At 41.9% G+C, this 21552-nt stretch overlaps 2 protein-coding genes across 2 annotated transcripts in view; one reads left to right on the top strand and one right to left on the bottom strand.

Moving 5' to 3' along the window:
- Positions 1 to 7423: 7423 nt before the first annotated feature.
- Positions 7424 to 10287, bottom strand: LOC115573101 (tripartite motif-containing protein 16-like). The gene has a single exon (XM_030403725.1). The coding sequence runs from the start codon at positions 10282 to 10284 to the stop codon at positions 8500 to 8502; it is 1785 nt and encodes a 594-aa protein (XP_030259585.1). The 5' UTR covers positions 10285 to 10287; the 3' UTR covers positions 7424 to 8499.
- A 4992-nt stretch (positions 10288 to 15279) lies between these two features.
- The window catches only part of LOC115572820 (double-stranded RNA-specific editase B2-like), a 33542-nt gene continuing 27269 nt past the window's right edge, over positions 15280 to 21552 (top strand). The window contains exons 1-2 of the mRNA XM_030403285.1: positions 15280 to 15344; positions 18804 to 18834. Coding sequence (XP_030259145.1) covers positions 15280 to 15344; positions 18804 to 18834 — 96 coding nt within the window. The remainder of the gene's footprint in view (positions 15345 to 18803; positions 18835 to 21552) is intronic.

Genomic DNA, 21552 nt, shown 5'->3' with positions numbered 1-21552 from the left:
AGTGTATATTTAGTCATCACTTACAATAACAGAATCATGACGGATGAGGAAGAGTGAAGGATAACATATCATTTATATTAAATACAGTCTCCAGTTAACCAAATCTTAGTGCCTTTGTGTTGCTCATCGTATACTGTGGTGAAATAAATGTTCCTTGTTCTAATAAAGGAGACACATCCACGAGCCGTTCCTGAGTGACTCTGAACTGATCAGCAGTACATAAGGCTATATCAACTCTCTCACTTATGTAAAACCTGGCAGCTCTGTAAAGGGGAGGGAACATTGGAATTTGTGGGCAGAACTTGGACAGACCTTAATGAGTGATTATCAGGCCTTCACACGTGTGTCGCCTGCCTCCAGTCCTGTTCGGACGTGGGTGATAGAAAATGTCTTTATCAGAGACACAAAGTACTTTTACCATTAAGACTTTTAATTGATGAAATTGTTAACTGACGCATTAGCCTGATGATTTGCCACAGAAACAGGAAGAACCAGCATAGACATGCATATTTACATTACATGGAAGCAATATTAGACAGTGATCCAATGATTATTGACATTTAAATCAGTTCAGTTTAAATCAGTTGTACTGCTTCAACACATGCATGCAAACAGTCATGTTAGGTATACGTTGTTCGCTTAAGAAAACAAATAGTATACATGATGTATTTTTAAGTTTTGGATGTTTAAGTGAGAACAAAATTACCAAACTTTGTTCTGTTACAGACCTGCAGCTTCTGTCAGTTTGATTTATTCAGGAACAAACCCAATCTGTGTGTGTTCCCTCATCTTACAGTTCAACGTATACCCGATCGCTCCACCTTTTAGTTATCAATAACAGATATTCCTTTTTCATCAGCCAGAAAGTCTGCGTGAAACCTGTTTAATGTTAAATGTAACGTTTGAAGTCAAGGGATGGAGTCATCATTATCATCACTGTTAGCTAGCTGACTTTAAAGTTGTTACAGTTTCACTGTGGGGTTTGGCAGGAGGTTGAGTGGTACCAGCTAGAGATAGTTGGGCTCGCCTCCACGCACAGTCTGGGCTCTGGAATCCAACTCCTTGAGAGAGGCTGGACTCTCTTCTACTCTGGAGTTGCCCGCAGTGAGAGGCAGCAAGCTGGTGAGGGCTTGCTCGTAGCTCCCCAGCTTAGCCGCCATGTGTTGGAGTTCTCACCGGTGAACGAGAGGGTCACCTCCCTGTGCCTTCGGGTCGGGGATAGGTCTCTCACTGTTGTTTCGGCTTACAGGGCGAAAGGGCAGTGTAGAGTACCCGGCCTTCTTGGAGGCCCTGGGAGGGGTACTGGAAGGTGCTCCAACTGGGGACTCCGTCGTTCTACTGGGGGACCTCAACGCCCACATGGGCAGCAACAGCATTACCTGGAGGGGTGTGATTGGGAGGAACGGCCTCCCCATTCTGAACCCGAGCGGTGTTCTGTTGCTGGATTTCTGTGCTTATCACGGCTTGTTCATAACAAACACCATGTTTGAGCATAAGGGTGTCCATCAGTGCATATGGCACCAGGACACCCTAGGTCGGAGGTCAATGATCGACTTTGTAGTCCTGTCATCTGACCTCCGACCGTATGTCTTGGACACTCGGATGAAGAGAGGCTCTGAGCTGTCAACTGATCACCACCTGGCGGTGAGTCGGATCCGCTGGCAGGGGAGGAAGCTGGACAGACTTGGCAGACCCAAACGTATTGTGAGGGTCTGATGGCAACATCTGGCGGAACCCTCTATTGGTGAGGTCTTCAACTCCCACCTCCGAGAGAGCTTTGACCAGATCCTGAGGGAGGCTGGGGACATTGAGTCCGAATGGACCATGTTCTCCACTTCCATTGTTGATACGGCTGTTTGGAGCTGTGGCCGCAAGGTCTCCGGTGACTGACATGGCGACAATCCCTGAACCCGGCGGTGGACACCAGAAGTAAGGGATGCTATCAAGCTGAAGAAGGAGTCCTTTCGGGTATAGCAGGCTCGGGGGACTCCTGGGGCAGCTGACGGGTACTGGCAGGCCAAGCGTGCGGCATCACGGGCGCTCATGGAAGCAAAACTCTGGTCTGGGAAAAGTTCGGGGAGGCCATGGAGGAGGACCACTGGTCGGCCTCAAAGAAATTCTGGAAAACCATCCAGCATCTCCGGAAGGGGAAGCAGTCCTCCACCAAGTTCCTCGTTGGCAAGGCACCGGTTGTGAGATCCGCCCTGAGTACCTCAAGTCTCTGGATGTTGTGGGGCTGTCTTGGCTGACACGTCTCTGCAGCATCCCGTGGCAGTTGGGGATAGTGCCACTGGGTTGGCAAACTAGGGTGGTGGTCCCTCTATTCAAAAAGGGGGACCGGAGGGTGTGTTCTAACCAGGGTTCTAAATTAACACCCGCCAACCCGCCAAATGCGGATTAAAAATCATTTTGGCGGGTGTTAATAAAAACTTACTAGCCAGTTTGGCCGGTGATGCATGAGGCAATCATGTCAGTCAGAGCCGCTCTACTGTTCTTGCTCCCTGGGCAGCAGCGTGGGAATTTCACGGCGGCCCACTTTGGCCTTGATCCCCTGTGAAAAACAGGGCATCAAGATGCCCTGGCCCGGACAGCGTAATGTTCTTATCGTGAATTACAGCCCCCCAAGTGCACAGTACTCACTCACAGTAACTTCACTGAGTTCGCGGTGCGCACAGATGGAGTCTCATCATCACAATGATTTCACGTGAAAGCCTCTCAAACAGCAGCAGCGTCTCAAAACTGAAAAACGAAACTTACAGCACAGGTGCGCAAGCGAGCTCAGCCGGTTTTGACATGATACGTAACTGACTTATGTGGTAGGATTTAGTCCGGTAAAGTTGGAAATATATTCACAGATTGGAACTTCCCGGATCAATAACTCATAATGAAACCTTGTTAAAATACAAACGTAGGGTAAGGTAGACAACAAGCTACAACCGTATTTTCATCAAAATGAGCGGCTGGACATTAACTCTGGTCTCTATGGTCAGCCGTCTGTGAGACGAGGGCGCAGGGACCGTCCACAAAGTGCAACACCGAAAAAGATAAACTACAAAAAATATTCAATAACTTCACTATTATTCAGTGTAGTGTCACCCAAATTACCCCACACATCAGTGGTCTCCTGCTGGTTATCCTACATTTTTTTTGGGTTGGAAAAAATGTGCTTTGCCATGATTTTGGGGAATGTCTATTGGGAGAAATATTCAATAACACTAATATTCAGTGTAGTATCACAAAAATCACCTAACCCTACTTAAAAAAACTGTTTTCTAATGTAACATTAACTTGATATTAGTGTTAAAAAATGTTTTAATACATAATCCATAATATCTTATTATAAATTAGGATGTTATGGTATCAGTCTGAATGGTAAATCATCAAATTTTACTCAATGGCCTTTGTGCCCTGTCATGTGGCCTTGGTGCCCCTGAAAAAAAAACAAAAAGTGACGGCCAAATGGCCTTGCCCCTAAAATGATGAAATTCCCACCCTGCTGGGCAGTACTGACTACATTTCCCATGAACACTGTCGTGATGCTATGGGATGACGTATAAGACGCCCATTGGCTGCGCGCAGGCAGTGCAACCAACCAGCGCAAGAAACCATGGAAACAGAAAACACAAAGAAGAAGAAGAAAAAGAATGAATGAACGGAGCAGAAACTATCAAAAGAAGGGAGGAAGCTAGCTAAAGTAAATTAAAAAGTAGTCTAAACTTAAACTAAATGCGGCAGTGGTTGGTTGGACAGACGTCTGGGGGCGAGAAGAGGAAGGAGGCAGGGAATATTGAGAATATCAACAACAATGCGTGCCAAACGAAAAAAAAAATTTCAATGCCAAACGGCTGACGGGTCGTGAATGGCTTGTGTTTGATCACAAAAATGTTGTCATGTTTTGTAAGGACTGCCGCATGTACGCAAAAGAAAAAAACAAAACAAACAATTTTACGGTGGGAACTAATAATTTTAAAGTCGAGGCTGTAAAGGACCATGAGAAAAAATTTGGCTAGTGGAAATTCTGATTGGGCTGGTAATCAAAAAAGTTAATTTAGAACCCTGGTTCTAACTATCGGGGGATCACACTCCTCAGCCTCCCTGGGAAAGTCTATTCCACAGTACTGGAGGGGAGAATTCAGCCGATAGTTGAACCTCGGATTCAGGAGGAACAATGCGGTTTTCGCCCTGGACCAGCTCTATACCCTCCGCAGGGTGCTCGAGGGTCCATGGGAGTTTGCCCAACCAGTCCACTTGTGCTTTGTGGACTTGGAGAAGGCATTTGACCGTGTCTCTCGTGGCATTTTGTGGGAGGTGCTTCGGGAGTATGGGATCGGGGCCCACTGCTAAGGGCTGTGCCTGTACGACCGGAGCAGGAGCTTGGTTGGCATTGCCAGCAGTAATTCAGACCTGTTCCCGGTGCATATTTGCAGGCCCTTTGTCACCGGTTCTGTTCATTATTTTTATGGACAGAATTTCTAGGTGCAGCCAGGGGCCGGAGGGGGTCTGGTTCGGGAGCCACTGGATTTTATCTCTGCTTTTTGCAGATGATGTTGTCTTGTTGGCCTCCACCGAGCCAGGACCTCTCAATTTACCTGTCAATCTACGTTCCTACCCTCACCTATGGTTATGAACTTTGGGTCATGACCGAAAGAATAAGATCCCGGATACAAGCGGCCGAAATGAGTTTCCTCTGCAGGGTGGTGGGGCGTGAGGTGTCTGGATGGCAACACATTCTGATTTTTGAATTTACTAAGTGTAGATTAAATGATGACTAATTGTTTCTCCCCATGTGAGGTAAAGAATGCAGACAGAGGGAGGCTTACAGCTCCAGGGGTCCTGAAGTAGTTTTTCAACTGGTGAGGGCCAAAGGTCGGCAGGACATAATAAAGTACTAAAACCTGAGATTGGGCCCCGCCAAATGGGGCAGGCCATCATACAGTACTAAAACCTGAGATTGGGCCCCACCAGAGGGTAGGAGATGCCCAAACGTTTATGTTCCCCTAGAGGTATGGGGAACCCATTTGGGTCTTTTTGGGGACAAGACCTACAGTTGACCGCAGCCAGGTCAAATGAGTTAGGGGAGAAGAGTAGAGAAACAGGTCAACTCCTCTTTTAGGCTAATGGATAATATGCCAAAATGACCAATTAGAAGAAGTGGGTGTCTACTGGGAAAGGGGCTCTAAAGGCCGGTGCAGGGGAAGAAACGGGGGTGGCACTTGGAAAAACCTCCTAAGAAGCAAAGGCAGAGGTTTTGGGGGAGCAGAGGGCAGAGCATTTTTTGGCATGTTTTGTCCACAGATTTGATAATATCAGAACGCGGCCGCTTCTGATCAGGACTCAAGGCGCTAGATTTTGTTTCAATAAAGATTGCTTCTTCATTCCACCCGCCTTGACTCCGCAGACTCCTTTTCTGATCAAACTACACGCCGACACCTTAAAGAAGAGAAGCCCAGAAACCACAGGCGCTTCCTTAGAGATAGGGTGAGGAGCTCTGGCACCCGGGAGGAGTTAGTAGTAGAGCCGCTGCTCCTTCGAATCGAGAGGAGCCAGTTGAGGTGACTCGGGCATCTGTATCGGATGCCCCCTGGACGCCTTCCTCGGGATGTGTTCCTGGCATGCCCCGCCGGGAGGAGACCCTGAGGAAGACCCAGGACATGCTGGAGTGACTATATCACTCGGCTGGACGCCTTGGGATCCTCCTGGAAGAGCTGTAGGAAGTGTCTGGGGAGAGGGAAGTCTGGGTTTCCCTGCTCAGACAGCTGCCCCCGTGACCCAGCTCTGGATAAGCGGAAGAAGATGGGTAGATTGGATGGTTTATGTTAATATTTATACTGTCAAAAGAAGAGCTGCTATGTGTTTCGTTGTTTCTGAAACAATGAAAATAAACGTCTGTTCTAATCTAGCCTACGTGCTTTTGCTGATATGTGTTCTTTATGAAGATTGAACATTTTCCTCATGTTTAATCAGGGGCTTTACAGAGGTTAGTTTTATTTTATTTTATTTAATGTTGGTTGTCGGTAACTCCAAATATCATCCCCTATCATGCATGAAATCCGTAAATATTGTACTTGAATTTCTTGAATTTTGACTTTATTGTCAAAAGATCAATATGTTATTCTGACTTTGACCTTTCACCAAACCAATTCCTTCATAGGTTAGTTCATAATTATCATTCCATCTTTTTCCTGATGTCGTACTCTATCACAGTTACACATTTGGTTACATTTTTTGATTTTATTACATTTTTAAATTTAGGTCTCAGATCATTAGATTTGTGTCTTTGTTTGGGATTCAAGGTGTGGACAGTCTTACTATTGCTTCTTTCTTTGCACCGAAAATATGTATTTCAGTTTTATATTTGACTTTTTTTGCACATCCAATCATTGATTTGTTCAGTACAATTACTCCATTAGTAGTAATTCAGTGATATTGTTATGTAAATAAAGAGGAAGATACAGGGATGATAATATGAATAGCTCGAGAACAGTGGTTCCCAACCTTTTTTGTCTTGTGTACCCCCTGAGCCTTTTTGTTATACCATGCAGGGTTCTCTCCAGACGGTGGAACAACGACGCTGCGCCGGTATACGGCTAGGTCAGCGCCGCTATACTCAACAATGTTAGCTGCTTTATAGCGGGTGTTTGTGGGCTGCCGCGGTTGACGGTGACGAGCGTCCGCACCCCGCCCCCCCCCCGCCGACTGACGGTGCGCCGCTATACTAAAAATATCTGGGGAGAACCCTGCCATGAGTACCCCCGCACTCATGAGTGTTGATGATTCTCCAAAAGTGGTCATACGAAACGTTACACAACTGATTATTAAATGAAAATCATTTTATTTCATCTCCTTAATTTGAACATTTAATTATCCTGCATTTTCTTTCTTTTTAACTCAAATTAAACATAAAAATAAATAATATGTGAATATGTGATATGAACTAATTGTGGCACACGTGTACCGTTTTATTAATGGGCTAATGAAATGACTGAGAATATTTACTTATCATCTTGGAAATAAATTAATAAATATTTCCACGTACCCCCTGTAATGTGTTTGCGTACCACTAGGGGTACGCGTACCCCTTGTTGGGAACAACTGCTCTCGAAGATTAAAATTTAATTACTAAAGACCTTCAAATAAAGAGTGTTTAAGGCAGGATTTGTATTATTATGCTATCTCAACTTGCTTGATATCCAGTGTAAATGCTATAGAAAATGATTAAAATAATAATAATAGTTGTCTCTACCTTCTGCTGTACATATTTTAATTAAAGTGCAAAATAAAGACGATTAAATGTAAACATTACTGGTTTCTGATTATGCATAAAACTAGTGGATTGTTTGACTGATAGTGAAAAACATATCAGGTAAAACAGGAGAATCGTCTTGTGGGTCAAACGAGAGAAAATAAACAACCTTCCTTTATATCAGGTTATGTCAAGTTGTGAATTTATTAATTAAGTAAATCCTTCACACAATTTGTGTTATTCTACACACCATGAAACAAAACAGTCAGCAAAATAACATTAATTGATGAGAAAAACAATAAAAATCTATCATAAATGATCAGCAGTGATTTTCACATATCTTTTACATGAAAAGCACAAAAAGTCACAAAAGAGATTTAAAAGATGATTTAAATCACATGACATTATTAAACACTCAATAAGAATTACACCCATATATGCAATCTTTCTATTTCCATTTCCACAAACAGTGCTTATTTCTGAGTGTGTGATAGTTTAATATATGTAAAGAGTGACCTCTGGTGGGAAAACTGAATGTCTGCAGCAAGCTGACAGGAAGCCACATAAAAGAAGTTGCATATAAACTATATCAGACACTGATTCAGTGATTATCAACATTTAAATTGTAATTAAAGCTTCAGTTCAACTGCTGCAACATTATAAATGCAAACACCAACATCCAAACATACACTAAGTATATTTACTTAATTACTGTGCTAACAAAACCTGAAAAATGTGCAGTTCAGACATTCAGACTGAGTATACTTCATATTATAGATGCAGAATATGAATATAAAATGTAAATAAGATAAACAGTGCACATAGAGTCAGATCTTCAACAATGAAACAACAGCAATGTTACTGTATAATTTTTATAATTGTTCTTCATGGGTAATATATCAAAAGCTTCTGTAAAGGCCCTGAGTACTTCAACAGTATTTTTCTCTTTAACTGACAATTAAATCATCTTATGTAATCTGATATGCAATAATAATATTTAAACTACATCCAGTTTGTTAAAGATTGTATTCAGTTGTGGAAAGTCTATCTGTGTAAATCCTCACCCTACAGGAATTCTGTATTTTACGTTTCAAATTTGTTTTGTGGAAACTTAGGAATAACCGATTAAGTCGTTTTACTATGGCAAGGCAAAAACGATACCAAAGTACCAAAAAATACCAAAGTTCCAATTACTTTTACACTTAGTTAAGGTTAGATAACTGAGGATCACACATTTTCTGTTCAGGCACTTTTGCCTACTTCAGCTCACACAGTTCAGCAGTGTTTCCAAGGGGACCATCAAGAAGAAGTCCAGCATAGATTGGCTGAGTGAATTTGCTGTCGACTCTGAGGAGGAGAGTCATGGTGTCAGAGACGCTGTAGAAGGACAGAATACCTGCACTGTGATCCAGGTACACTCCAACTCTGGAGGACAGAGGACCTGAGACGGGAGTTTTCAGATTGTTATGCCTAAATTCAGAACGATTTTTGTAAACATCCAATGCCCAAGACTTCTCATTATCTCCAAATCTTTTAGCAACAGTGTCACTGTCTTTGTAAGCTACTACGACTGAGAGTCCTCCCTCACCTTTCTCCACCTCCCAGTAACAACGTCCAGTCAGACTCTCTCTACTCAGGACCTGCAAATGATTAGTGCATCTGTCTGGGTGACTAGAATAAGACTGACCTGTATTAATGAATGCTACTTCTCTGTTCTCTTTAGATAAAAACAGACGAGTGTTTACTGTGTTTGGATCCAGTGCGATTTTGCATTTATATTCTAGGAATCCAGCTCTGGTCATGGGCTCTTGTGACAGTAAAACATCCACTTGAGTCACTGTCAGTGAGATGTTGGTCCATGTCTTTCTCAGGATGTCCTGTAGTTTGTCTCTGACCTCTGACACAGCTGCTGTCACATCCTCAAAGTATGTCAGACAGTTGGTGTTGATCTTGCTGAAGTATTTAGATTCACTGAGGCAAGGTGAGGAGTAATTCTGTAGAAACTGGTTGTGATCCTCTGTGTGTGAGAGCGTCTTCAGCTCAGCGTCTTTCCTCTTCAGCTCAGTGATCTCCTGCTCTAGCTTCTCCTGAAGCTCTTTGACTCGACTCACTTCAGTTTCCTGCTGGGATCTGACCTGCTGCTTCACATCAGAGCGTCTTTCCTCCATGAGACGGATCAGCTGGGTGAAGATCTTCTCACTGTGCTCCACTGCTTTATCAGCAGAGCCATTGATGGCCTCCACCTCCTGTTGAAGCAGCTTCACATCTTCCTCTCTGTCCTGGATTCTCTGCTGGATGTTGTGTCGACTCCCCTCCAGCTCTCTCTGCCTCTCAGTCCTCTCTGCTGCAGCTGACACTGTGTCGTGGCCTTTATGTTCGTCCACAGAGCAGAGATAACAGATACACTGCTGATCAGTACGGCAGAAAATCTTCATCACCTCATCGTGACGAGAGCAGATGTTCTTCTGGAGCTTCTCTGACGGCTCCACCAGCTTGTGTTTTTCGTAGGCAGGGTTTTCTAAGTGAGGCTGAAGATGTTTCCCACAGAAAGTAACCAGACAGACCTGACAGGACTTGACAGCTCTCAGTTTCCTCCCAGTGCAGACATCACAGGCCACATCTTCAGGTCCAGCATAGCAGAGATCAGCAGGAGCAGCTTGGAGTCCAGTCTTCTTCAGCTCCTCCACTAAATCTGCTAACATGGTGTTTTTCACCAGGACAGGCCTCGGTGTGAAGCTCTGCCTACACTGAGGGCAGCTGTGGGTTTTCTTCTCTTCCTCTGTGTCCCAGTAGCTTTGAATACAGTTCATGCAGTAGCTGTGTCCACAGGGAATAGTCACCGGATCCTTCAGTAGATCCAAACAGACGGAACAGCAGAATTTTTCTCGGTCCAGCTGATTATTTTTCTGCGCCATTTCACCTCCGAGTGTCAACGACTGTCTGAGATTCACTTCCACATAAATGAAACTAGCCTGACTTCTGTTCTTATCAGTGGGTGGTTCTGCAGTGAATGGGGACTGTCCGATCCTGCACATTACCATATGTTGACCACACACGCCTTCAAACTCTAGATCTGAAGAGGAGGGAACAAGGAAATGTACAAGACAAAGTAAACCTCTCCAAGAAGGAGGGGTTTAAAGCTGTGCTTCATTGCAGAATTAGGTTGTGTTTTGTTGTCATTCTCCCTCGGTCACTTTACATTGTGGGGATGTTACGATGTGTTGACTCACTGTTCTTTCTACCTAAGATTTTTAAATAATTAACTAATTAACTAAAGGAGGGATATTTTGTTGTGAATGTAGTCATAAGTTTTATCAAAATAAAAATAAAACGGAGGGTCTGATCTCCATAGAGGTGTAAAGTCTTTCAATAACAATAAACGAGGGGAATAAGGCCTTCTTTCAGCCCAGCTCATGACATGTACCCTTCACCTGCTATGGAAACTGGCAATTGTGATGTGGAGTATGACCTCTCTCATCAAAAAAGTAGGGTGGGGAGGAGTGAGTACAAGAGTTAATAAATATTATAAATACCAGTTAGAGAGCCTATCATTTTGCAACCCTCCAAGCAATGGGGTCAAAAGTCCAACATTAACAGCAGGTGTGTGCAGTTTTGGAATTTTATGTTTAGTCATCGCTTACAATAACAGAATTATGACAGATGAGGAAGAGTGACGACTGTGTCCTCAGGGAACAGTCACCAGATCCTTCAGTAGATCCAAACAGATCAAACAAGAGAATACAGGTAACTCTGACCTGATCAGCAGTACATTAGGCTTTATCAACTCTCTCACTCATGTAAAAACCTGGCAGGTCTTTAAAGGGGAGGGAACATTGAAATTTGTGGGCAGAACTTGGACGGAGAAGAGTGATTATCAGGCCTTCACACGTGTCGCCTGCCTCCAGTCCTGCTTGGAAGTGGGTGATAGAAAATGTCTTCATCAGAGACACAAAGTACTTTAAGCATTAATACCAGAGACTTTGATGAATTGATGAAATTGATTACTGACAACATTACCCTGATGATTTGTCACAGAAGCAGGAAGAAGCAGCTTATACATACATTACATGGACGCAATATCAGACAGTGATCCAGTGATTATTGATATTTAAATTGTAAATTAATCACCAGTTTTACTGCTCCAACACATGCATGCAAACAAGCATTTTCGGTACATTTACTTTGTGCGCTTAATAAACCAAATAGTAAACAGTTTAATTTATTCAGGAACAAACACAATCTTCATGTTTGCACATGAAGTGTTCGCTCATGTTTTAACTCATCGATGAGTCGATCACTCCACATTTCACTTATCAATAACGTAGATATTCCTTTTTCCTCAGCCAGAAAATGTTTTGTGACGTTCAGCTTTCTGCTGTAATTAAGATCCTTTTGATCGACTCTGTCGTTCTCTGCACCAGCTGCTCTTTGGGAGATATCTTATCAAAAAGTCTGCAAGCAGGTGATAAAGGAACAAATTAATTTTGGGTTTTCCGCTGCAGTGCTGAGCATGTAAAGAAGTCAGTAAGGTTCAGAACTGATATGACTCAACATTTAGATTGAGTCTGACAAATAGCAGGATCAGAGGACTTGAAACATGCAACATGTTGTTCCTACATTCAGTTTACAGCCATGACAGAAATAGGTTTGCAACTGTGGTATTTTCTGATAATCTACAGTATCTAACCATTAAGAAGATTATTATAATCTCATGTACATTTTAATTCCTCCCAGGGCTGTAATGCAAAGATACTATTTTAATCCACATCAGTGTCTGTTTGTGTTCACTTTCTTTTCTTTGTCTGTGTTGAATTGTATGTGGAAGTTTAGCTGCCAATAAAATGTACCAAAAATAACCATTAGTGGATGTTGATTGTATAATGGGAGGAGGCCAAGATGATTCTTAAGGTGGTCTGAAGGGTCTATGAAGCAAAAATGAGCAAAAAAACAGGCCAATAAAAGCTAATTTGGTCAAAGTGGATCGTCTTTTTGTTGTGCACACAGTGAGAGGAGGTCCAGATGAAAACCAAGGAGCTTTTAAGAATCAACACTGTCAGACATGTGAGGTGCCTCACTGCAATATCAATCAGAAGGTTAAAAATAACATCAGACTAATGCAGAAATCCTGATGCTGTTCATATCTGCTAGTTTGCATCTGAAATGCCTGAATAACCTCAGATTTTCTCCAGGAATGTCACACAGTGACGTCCTGCTGCCACTTGGAGCCGCCAGTGCTCCATGTTACCTGTAGTGCAGGTTTGAGGCTGTTGGTATCAACTCAGCTATTAAAACTTAAAAGTCATGACTCAAAAAGCAAAAAACACTTCAAGATAACAGCATTTAACAAATCATTAAACTCCTCTTAGTGTCAGAAATGTTTGGTTAATGAGCTTCTGTAACTAAGTACTGTACTGCACAATATCACACAGTTTATTATGGTGAGATTTGATATATGCATGCAAATTTATCTTCTTTGAAATGTTTGCTGGCAGGGATTTTTCTCTGACTCTGGTTGGTTTTCTTTGTGCAGTCGTTGGAATATATAGATAGATTGGAATATTTTTCCTTTTTAAAGCCATTCTGCCTGAACTGCCTCCTTATTTGTGTCTCTACAGACTCTTGAAACTATCAACAGCTGCAAACTTCAGTCTAATTCTGTTCGTAATTCCTCAAACATGTGCTGTCTTTGGTGAACATGCTTTTAAAGTGTTTGCACCTTCATCCTGGTGTGAGTCAGAGAGTCACCTGAAACTTGATTACTTGATAATAAAAATACGATTAAGGGACAATTTCAGCATTGAATGCAAAGTAACTAGTAACTAAAGTCAGTTAAAAAATTACAATATATTTGTATTTGGAGAGGAAAATGGAAACACTCAAGTAAAGTACAAATACTTCAAACTGCACTTGAGTAAATGTACTTAGTTACATTCTATCACTGGTAAAATGCTGCTTTGATGCATCAATGCAATATATAATAATAATAATAATATATCGACAACAAGACATTATTCTGCTGAACAAGTACGTTTCCTTTTAATACTTAAAGTACATTTAGCTAATTCTAATGCGTTTTTACTCAAGGAGAAGATTTTGCATGCAGGAGTTTTACTTATAAAAGTATCTTTACATTGTTGTACTGGTACACAAATATTTGCAGCAGTGATTTAATGTGAGATAAATACAATGTCAGCTAACAGTAGAGGCGTTTCCACCTCGGGCATCTTTTTTACAATAAATCCACCATCCTGTGTAAATAATAGCCAACTAAAACATAATTAAAGGAGATGGTAATAAAAGCATAATTACAGCTCTGATATGAGTGGCGTGCTGCAGTACAGTACAGTCAGTCATGTGGGAGATGTGATACCATCTCACCGTCTGTCAGGAAGGAAACCACCAGTAAATATTTAATCAGTAATTTGGTTTCGCCTTTCAAATATTCATGGAATCTAATCAACTTAATCACGGCGTGATCGTTATTTCACAGCGTAATGAAACTCCCCGCCACTTCGCTCAGGCGTGACCAGGGTGGCTGACTTCACGCCGCCGCTCTCACTGACAATACAAAGAAACCAACGAGGGAGGGAGGAGGGGAGGGAAAGAAAGAGAAAGAAAGAAAGAAAGAAATTCAAGTCAAAGAATCCCCAGAAAGCATCATGCAGTATCAGGTGCACTGAAACTGAAAAAATACACTGTAAATGCAAAAAAAAGGACAGAAATAAGAAAACATGGAATAGAGAAGGAAGGAAAAGAAGGAAGGAGTCATCGTACAAACTGTTGCACATTCCTAATAATGACGTGCATCATATCTGCTCAACATAGATCTAAAGTTTAGATCTATGTTGAGCAGATATGATCAACCTAGATCTCACCTGAGGATTTAGATTCTAAACCCTCAGGTGTGCTCAGGTGAGCCACCGAGCAGCAGGAGATCCCTCACTGGCTTCCCACTCACGAGCAGAGTCAGTTATTCTCCTTAGAAAAAACAGAACTGATGACGGAGCATTTGATATTTTGTACAAATGTTTTCATCTGTCTCTCCTCAAAGTTCAGTTTAATTACAGTGAATTATGCCAACATGTGTAAAACTTGAAATTGTTTTACTTTGACACCTTAAAAGAAGCTGGCTGTGTTTACATGAAGCTTTGTGTTCTCATTATAATTGGTTTAAAAGCCCAAACAGAATAAAGATGCTCCATATAAACATCTTAAATCGGAATATACTGGCTCAAACTGAACAGCTTCATCGAGGAGTTTACAACCGATCAAAATAACTATAAACAGATTATGTTCCAGCTCTTTTCCTTCTACTTATGCCCAACGTCTCGACGTAAATGTGGGCTGACGTACGTTTCTCCACTTACCAAAGATGGAGGCATCCGAGGTGAAGTGGTAAACAGCAGACTGTTTGTTTTTAATAACAAACTCAACAACGATAGATATCCATCTTCAGGACAGGAAGCTGATCAAACACGCACCAGTAAAGATCTTTACAACAGCAGACAGTGATGTCGCACCGCTTCTGTTGAAAGCTGCTCCACATAGTCACTGTAAATAACAAAGCTGTTGTCCAGAATGCAAGCAACAAAACTGACAAACACATGCTGGGGCAAATCCAAAAGAAGAACCAAAGGAATAATGCAAACACCAAACATGAAGGATAAGCTCGGAGAACAGCGATCCAAAAACACAAGGATCAAACACAGAGACGCTGACGAAGAGAAAGAGAGAGACCAGGACTTAAATACACAAGAGAGGGACGACTAATAAGAGACAGCTGAAACTAAAAGAGCAATCAACAACGGCAGGAACACAATGACACGAAGTGGAAAGTAAAACATGACACATGAGGATAAATCAACCAAACGTTATATTAAATCAAATCAAATAATCAACCAAGACGTTGAAAACTGGACAAACTGGACACAAAGAGAGATAAAAATCAAAGTGGACTGAGAGAAACAGAGTTCAAGAGACAGAAAATCATGCAAACGTCCAGACGAACCAACAATGTGCCTTCATTTATGGTGAACATGCAGCCGAGTGGAGGAGCTGTGGAGGCCTCCAGGCTGCAGCAGCAGCTCCTTACAGTGGAACAGTGAGATGGATCTAATGTACAGTATAATGTTTGGCCTCAGGAGAGCACGGGGAAGCTGCTGTGTCCTATTTCCTGCGATGCTGAGCTCATTTTGGAGAGCAGTTCATTCTCCCTGCCCTGTGGGATCTTAGCCACAGGCTGGAATACAGTACAATCTATCTGTTTTTCATCAGACGCAGTAATAGCCTCTCTGTTGTGTCTGCATGATGCTACTTTATCTCACCTCAACAGTTCGGATGTCTGGAAACAGCAGGCAGCGGTGATGGACACGTTATTATGTCTCGCTGTAATGTTTTGTTTGTATCACATGGACGCACATTTCTCTGCAGGTTCTTCACCCTCCATGATGTCAGGGTTAGGGTTAAGTACCCGAGAGACTTAAAACTCCAGGAAACTTAGTCAGTTAGAGAAACAATGAGTCATTGGAGCTTTTTATACAGAGATCGTGCAACATCTCTGCAACAAGGACGCTTCTTTGTGCCACGTGTGATTTTAGAAAGCAATCTGGTGTTCTATGGACCAACAGAAGTTGTTGTTGTTCTTGTTTGAGTTAGCTGCTAACTGCTGCTAACTGCTGCTAACTGCTTTTTAAATCTCCTTGTTGTGGGTCGCACACATAACACGTTTACACAATAACCGATAAATCTTTGTAAGTAACTTTGCTGCCGGGTTAGAGATGAAACAATAACGGCCCTCCGTCTTTGTAGCTTGTATTCAGAACAAACAGGCGTAATAAATCCACAGTCACGTGATGAATATTCGGTTCCTGTTCGCTTTCTTTCTATTCGAGTGAAGGGGCAAACAAAACTTTGGCAAACATCCAGCGGCGAAGCAAAACCACAGAGTTCAGGCTGTCATTTAAGTGCTATTATGGACCTGGATGGTGTTTCCTGCACGCCTCCTTGGTTGTGATCTCTACACTTGACTCAAACTGTTAACTCAGAGTATAGCGAGGTTATGTCTGTTGTTTCCCAGGTAAACACACCGACCTCTTCAACCTCCTTCCTGTCGCCTGCTGCTCCTCTCAGGGTTACTCGGCCTCCAGAGTCATTCTACCAAATGAACCCTGAGTTTCCAAACCATCTGCAAGAAAAACAGACGTAACACCAGAAAACCAATGAACATACAGTTAGGAAACAGCATGCTAGCTTGCTAGTTCTTGTCTCTTGTTTGGTCTTGGTGGTCCAGCCCAGAGGTGTGATGTCACGAGAGGACAGCTGAGAACAGGCTGCGGTCACGAGACCTCTTGTTGTCTAACCAATTTCCAGAGGCCATTTAAGTCTCTGATCATTTTGATCTGTTTTTCGATGTGAGAAAGGCATCTATCAGTTGAACTTTACCGCTTTTCTGACTTTTCCCCATCGACTGTCTGAATGTATACAGCTCAGAGTTCCAAATGTCGGCCTCATGGCAGCACAGGAGCAAAGGTCAGGTGATCACTTCAGGTTGTAGGATTGTCTGGATGTCACTTCAGCCTTCCATCAACTCAGTCACTTTACAAATCCAACACTCCTGCACATGCATGTCTGTGATTTTAATTCAAATCCCTCACACTTCTCCGGCAACAGAATAATCCTCCAAAAGAAAGTCGACTCAGTGAGGCAGAGACACAGCTGCCTGCAGTTTATTCCTCCTTTCACTCTGCTGTGCTCAGATCTACTTACAACACAAGGTGATTGAAGGCACGTGATAAGAACCTGTGGATAATCGTACGAGAGCGCGGCGACGGAGCTTTGCGAGTCGGTGAGGTGAAATTCTACAAGAAATGTGAATCCCAGAGGCTCAACACGATCCATACAGCACACCTGGAGATAAACAAAGAGCTGCAGCGTCTCGCTAATCCTCTGAAGAGGGAGTCAGTCACTGGAAACCTGCAAACCGAGAGGATCGAGACGCGGCAGAGGCCAGAGAGGAGGGGGGAGATGAAATGTGATGATAGCAACGATAAAATGATGTTAGAGAGAAAAAATGAGGGAGTGATTTGCATCTCAGCTTGGATCTAAGACGGGCAGAACATCAGTTTGAGGACGATGACTGGCAGGGATTAAACAGCTGCTGTTAATTGGAAGTAAAGGTGACGAGGGGGATTATGTAAAATCTGTATTATGATGCAAAATAGTGACGTGAGTAGACATTTGAGCAGCACGTCTGGAGTCAGGTGTGTGAGAATGTTTTGTTTTGTTTCTCTGGGTTGGAATCCAGTTTTTACCATTAAAGGAACAGTTCACTCAAAATGGGAAACAGTCATCATCTCCTCACCGTCATGTTGATGGAAAGTGAGGTGAAGTTTTGTAGACTGCAAAACATTTCTGGAGCTGAAATGAACAACTGAAGCAGATGGAGACTTTTTCAAAACGTAAAAACAACTTGAAAAAGTATGAAATGGCTCCATACAGCTCGTTTTGTGTAATCAAAATCGAGCATAATCAAGTCCTGAGATCCCAAATTGTTTTAAGTAGATGTTTTTTACACTGCCAACAAAGGTTTGAGCTAACGCTTTTAGTTTAGCAGCTACAGTGAAGATTAACGGCTGAAGAAAGGGTCTTTTAAATCGTTTTTTCATGGTGATTCAGCCGCTGTTATATTAATGTGTTATAATAAACACATTGAGATGTCTGAACATTAAAATGAATTTTCAATCACAACAGACGGGTCAGTAAAAGTCTGGACACCAGCTTCACCTCCGGCTGGCTGTCACAAATCAATCAGACTTTATTTATATTTATATATTTCAAATAAATGAAAATGCTATTGAGAAAAAATTGGGATATTAAGAAAACAAAAATGGAATTCAAGACCAAAATTATTAGTTAAGATAATAAAAGATAAATAAAATAACGATAAAGATTAAATAAAATATTGAAACAATGTCAATAAAACAAAATAGAATATAACAATAATAATAAGAATGGACAGTAAAAATAAAAAAAGATAAAGATACAAATGTGTATATTATATAGACAAAAAGAATAAATTGCTATAATAAAAACATTAATCATTAGAACCAGGTGACACAGTGGGACAGTGTAGTTTCTTCAGATCTGCCTGAACGCACTCATCATAAGTTGCTTTGACAAAAAACCTCCAGCTGAATAAATATAATGTGATCTAAAGTATCGTAATACATTTAGATATTAGACATTATAGATGCTGAATCTCAAAGCTCGTCCTCTCCTCGTGATGTCACACCACGAACAGCCTCCTAAAGCCGGCAGCAGGGGGGAGAAGTCAGTCAGTGATCGAGCTGCTGCTGCAGAGCTGCTGCTGAATCTTCTCTCAGCATTCTGCTTCAGACTGGAGGAAGAAGAAGGAGAAGAAGAAGAAGAAGAAGAAGCAGAGGGGGAAATAAACTACTGGGGGAAATTACAAGAAGAAGAAGAAATCTTCTCCTGAATGGCGGCAGTGAACGGGACGAGCAGCAGAAACATGGAGAGGTCAGATCTGAGAGGAAAGTCCAAGAGGAAGAGGAGGAGGAGGTGTAAAGGCAAAGGTGAGAGAAGTTTATGTGACTGTCTCTGTGATACTGACATGTTATTAATATTCATATCAGCGCAGCAGGTTGACAGTCACTTTAACACTTCATGTTATTTTTTGGCATCTTTAAAATCGTCCTGCTTTTCTTTTTTTGTCCAGTGCAAAACACCTGTAATGTGCTTGTGTGGACAATATTGAGATAATTACATTATATTTCATCTCAAAGCAACTGACAGTAAGTGCATTCAGGAAGCGATATCGTGTTAATACAAATTTGATAATATCATGTGAGTTATCCAGTGAAGATGTTCAGGTTTGTGCATCTTTTGTTCATGAGTTCATGCGGTTCCAGTTTCACTAATAATCATCTGTAATTGTTCTTTTTGTTCACTTATTTTGCACTTATAGTTACAGACTCTCTCCACCTCTATACACTCATTTCTTGAGGATAATTTATTTGCTATAAAAAGAGAGAAAACACACAGTAATCAAAGTTAAAGATAGATTTGATGGGTAGCATTTTTTTCCCAAAACTAATATAGAGATCGCGGTAATATCGTTATCATGACAGCTCCTCTCTTATGTGAGTTAGTACAAGCCGCTTTTAGTATTTTTATAGTAACCTGACTGTTTGAATCGATTTCATTACACTTTAAGATGATTAAGCGGCAGAAGTTACAGTGTAGTTTGAGTTTAACCTCTAAAGGTAAAGCCAAATAATCACAGGTGTCATGTCGGATTGAATTCCAGAAGAAAAACTTACAACAATTTTACATTTAAATGTTTTGTTGAAGCAAAATCTCGTCTTCATCTTTCAGCATTTGGGTTTGTTCTTTTGAAGAAGCAGAAAAAGGTTGTTCATGAGATGTTGCTGCATTCACTGAGGCTGAACGCCAGTCAGCGACATTTTGTTTCTTCCTGTGGAACAAAATCAAAACTCTCTTCTAAATAAAAAACTGTAAGTCGTCTCAGAATGACGTCTCATCCAGAACTCTTTGGCTCTTTGTCATCAGATGAGGCTTATTCAGCGCTCATTTATCAACTTATACATCCCAGATATTCTTCTTTTTCCAAAAACCCTGCCGACCACATTACCCACAATGCAACGCAACTTTACCCTTTAGGCTTGTTAGCATGCTAACATTTGGTGGTTAGTGCTAAACTTGTAACATGAATGTCTGTAGAAACTTTCACGGCAAAGTGTTTAAAGGAGTTACTGCTGCAAAAAAGTGGTTTCAATCTTTTTTGAGGCTCCAGGGGAAGCTGCATGTTATTTGATGAATATCCCCCAGTGATGACACTCAGTGGCTAAGTTGCATTGTGGGTAATGTAGGCAGCAGGTTTTGAAAAAGGAAGAAGAATGCGTGGAGGGAAAAAAAGGTGGTTCTGCTGTATCGATTTGGATCATTAGTTTTTAACTATCTAGAATGAGTCCAACAGGGTTAGAGGAGTGCAAAACCTGGAGCCTACATTACCCACAATGCACTTTGGCTACTGATATCACTGGAGGAATTACATGCAGCTTCCTCTGGAGCCATAAAAGGCTTTAAGCTACTGTTTTAACATATAAAGTTAAACTCCCTGAGACCTGTAAACACACTTTAATGTGTAAAACTGGTGGAGTTTCCCTTTAAAGCTTGACTGAAGGAACCTGAGCAGGAAGTGTTGATATCAGAAAGTTAAGCAGAACTTCTTCTCACCTTTTTTGCTCCTGGATGATAAAATCTTCTGATCTCCTGAAGAAAAAGTCACAACAGAGTCAGTTTAGATTTAATAAGCTCGTGTTTCACTTTCACTTTGTTCATGAAGACAAACTGAAGCCGATGAGAGGCTCAACTGGTGGAACAGAAGTCTTCCAGGGCTGTGAACACACTGTCTGTTCTCTGTTTACTGACTGTAATGTGTCATCATGGTGCGAGCCCTTTGTAATCATAATTACAGTCGTCAGGGCAACAGGTCAACCTTTCAGGATTAAACTGACATTGTTCTCCACATGCTAATCCTCAGTAAATGCTGCAGATTACTCCATGATGGCTTTTGTATTAAGTCCAATGGTTATTCAAAGTGCGCTAAGCCTATTCCACTCTCATTAATGACCCATCGGCCTTTTTTTGTGCTTCAGCGTCGGAGTGAAAGCGCGTTCTCTTGCAGAAAGTCATTACTCAACGCTGCTCCTCAAATCCCACTATTTTAGGGGCAGAATGCACTTAGCTAATGCTCCCACTGTACCCAACCACGAGCTGTGCTTTAATGCCAGCTGTCATTTCAGAAACAGAGGGCGGCATCTTCCCCTCAGATGGCAGACGTTTTGTTTAAAATCGAATGCACGGCGGGCGAGAGAGTCGCGGCGAGGGAGCGCTGCACTTTGTCTTCACGCAGCAGTTATTCAACCGTGTTTGAGTTTCTCTGTCGTTTGCGTCTTATTTAGTGTCACCAGGTCGTTTTAGGAGAGATTCATGTCCACAGTGAAACACCTCAACAACATCAACATACTCTAATCTCTTCTTCTTCATCCTTATTTCAGTTGGCAAACAATAAACAGTACATCACAGCCAACATCTGGTGAGGAGAGAGACAGACAGCTGGCTGAACAAATCATTTCATAGCAGCGGCGTGTTGTGGATACGGAAGCCCTGAGGGCCAAACTGAAGACGTTTTTAAATCTAGTGATCCATTTTCTGATCTAAGTTGTTTTCTCTCTCCTGTGTTTATGATTTGAGAACTGGTGGAAGGA

Source organism: Sparus aurata, chromosome 21 (assembly GCF_900880675.1).
Source record: "Sparus aurata chromosome 21, fSpaAur1.1, whole genome shotgun sequence".
Taxonomy (NCBI): Eukaryota; Metazoa; Chordata; class Actinopteri; order Spariformes; family Sparidae; genus Sparus; species Sparus aurata.
This window is presented reverse-complemented; position numbering and strand designations above follow the sequence as displayed.

Coding starts and splice junctions, on each gene's coding strand:
- LOC115573101 (XM_030403725.1), bottom strand. CDS start 10,284: ATGGTAATGTGCAGGATCGGACAGTCCCCATTCACTGCAGAACCACCC.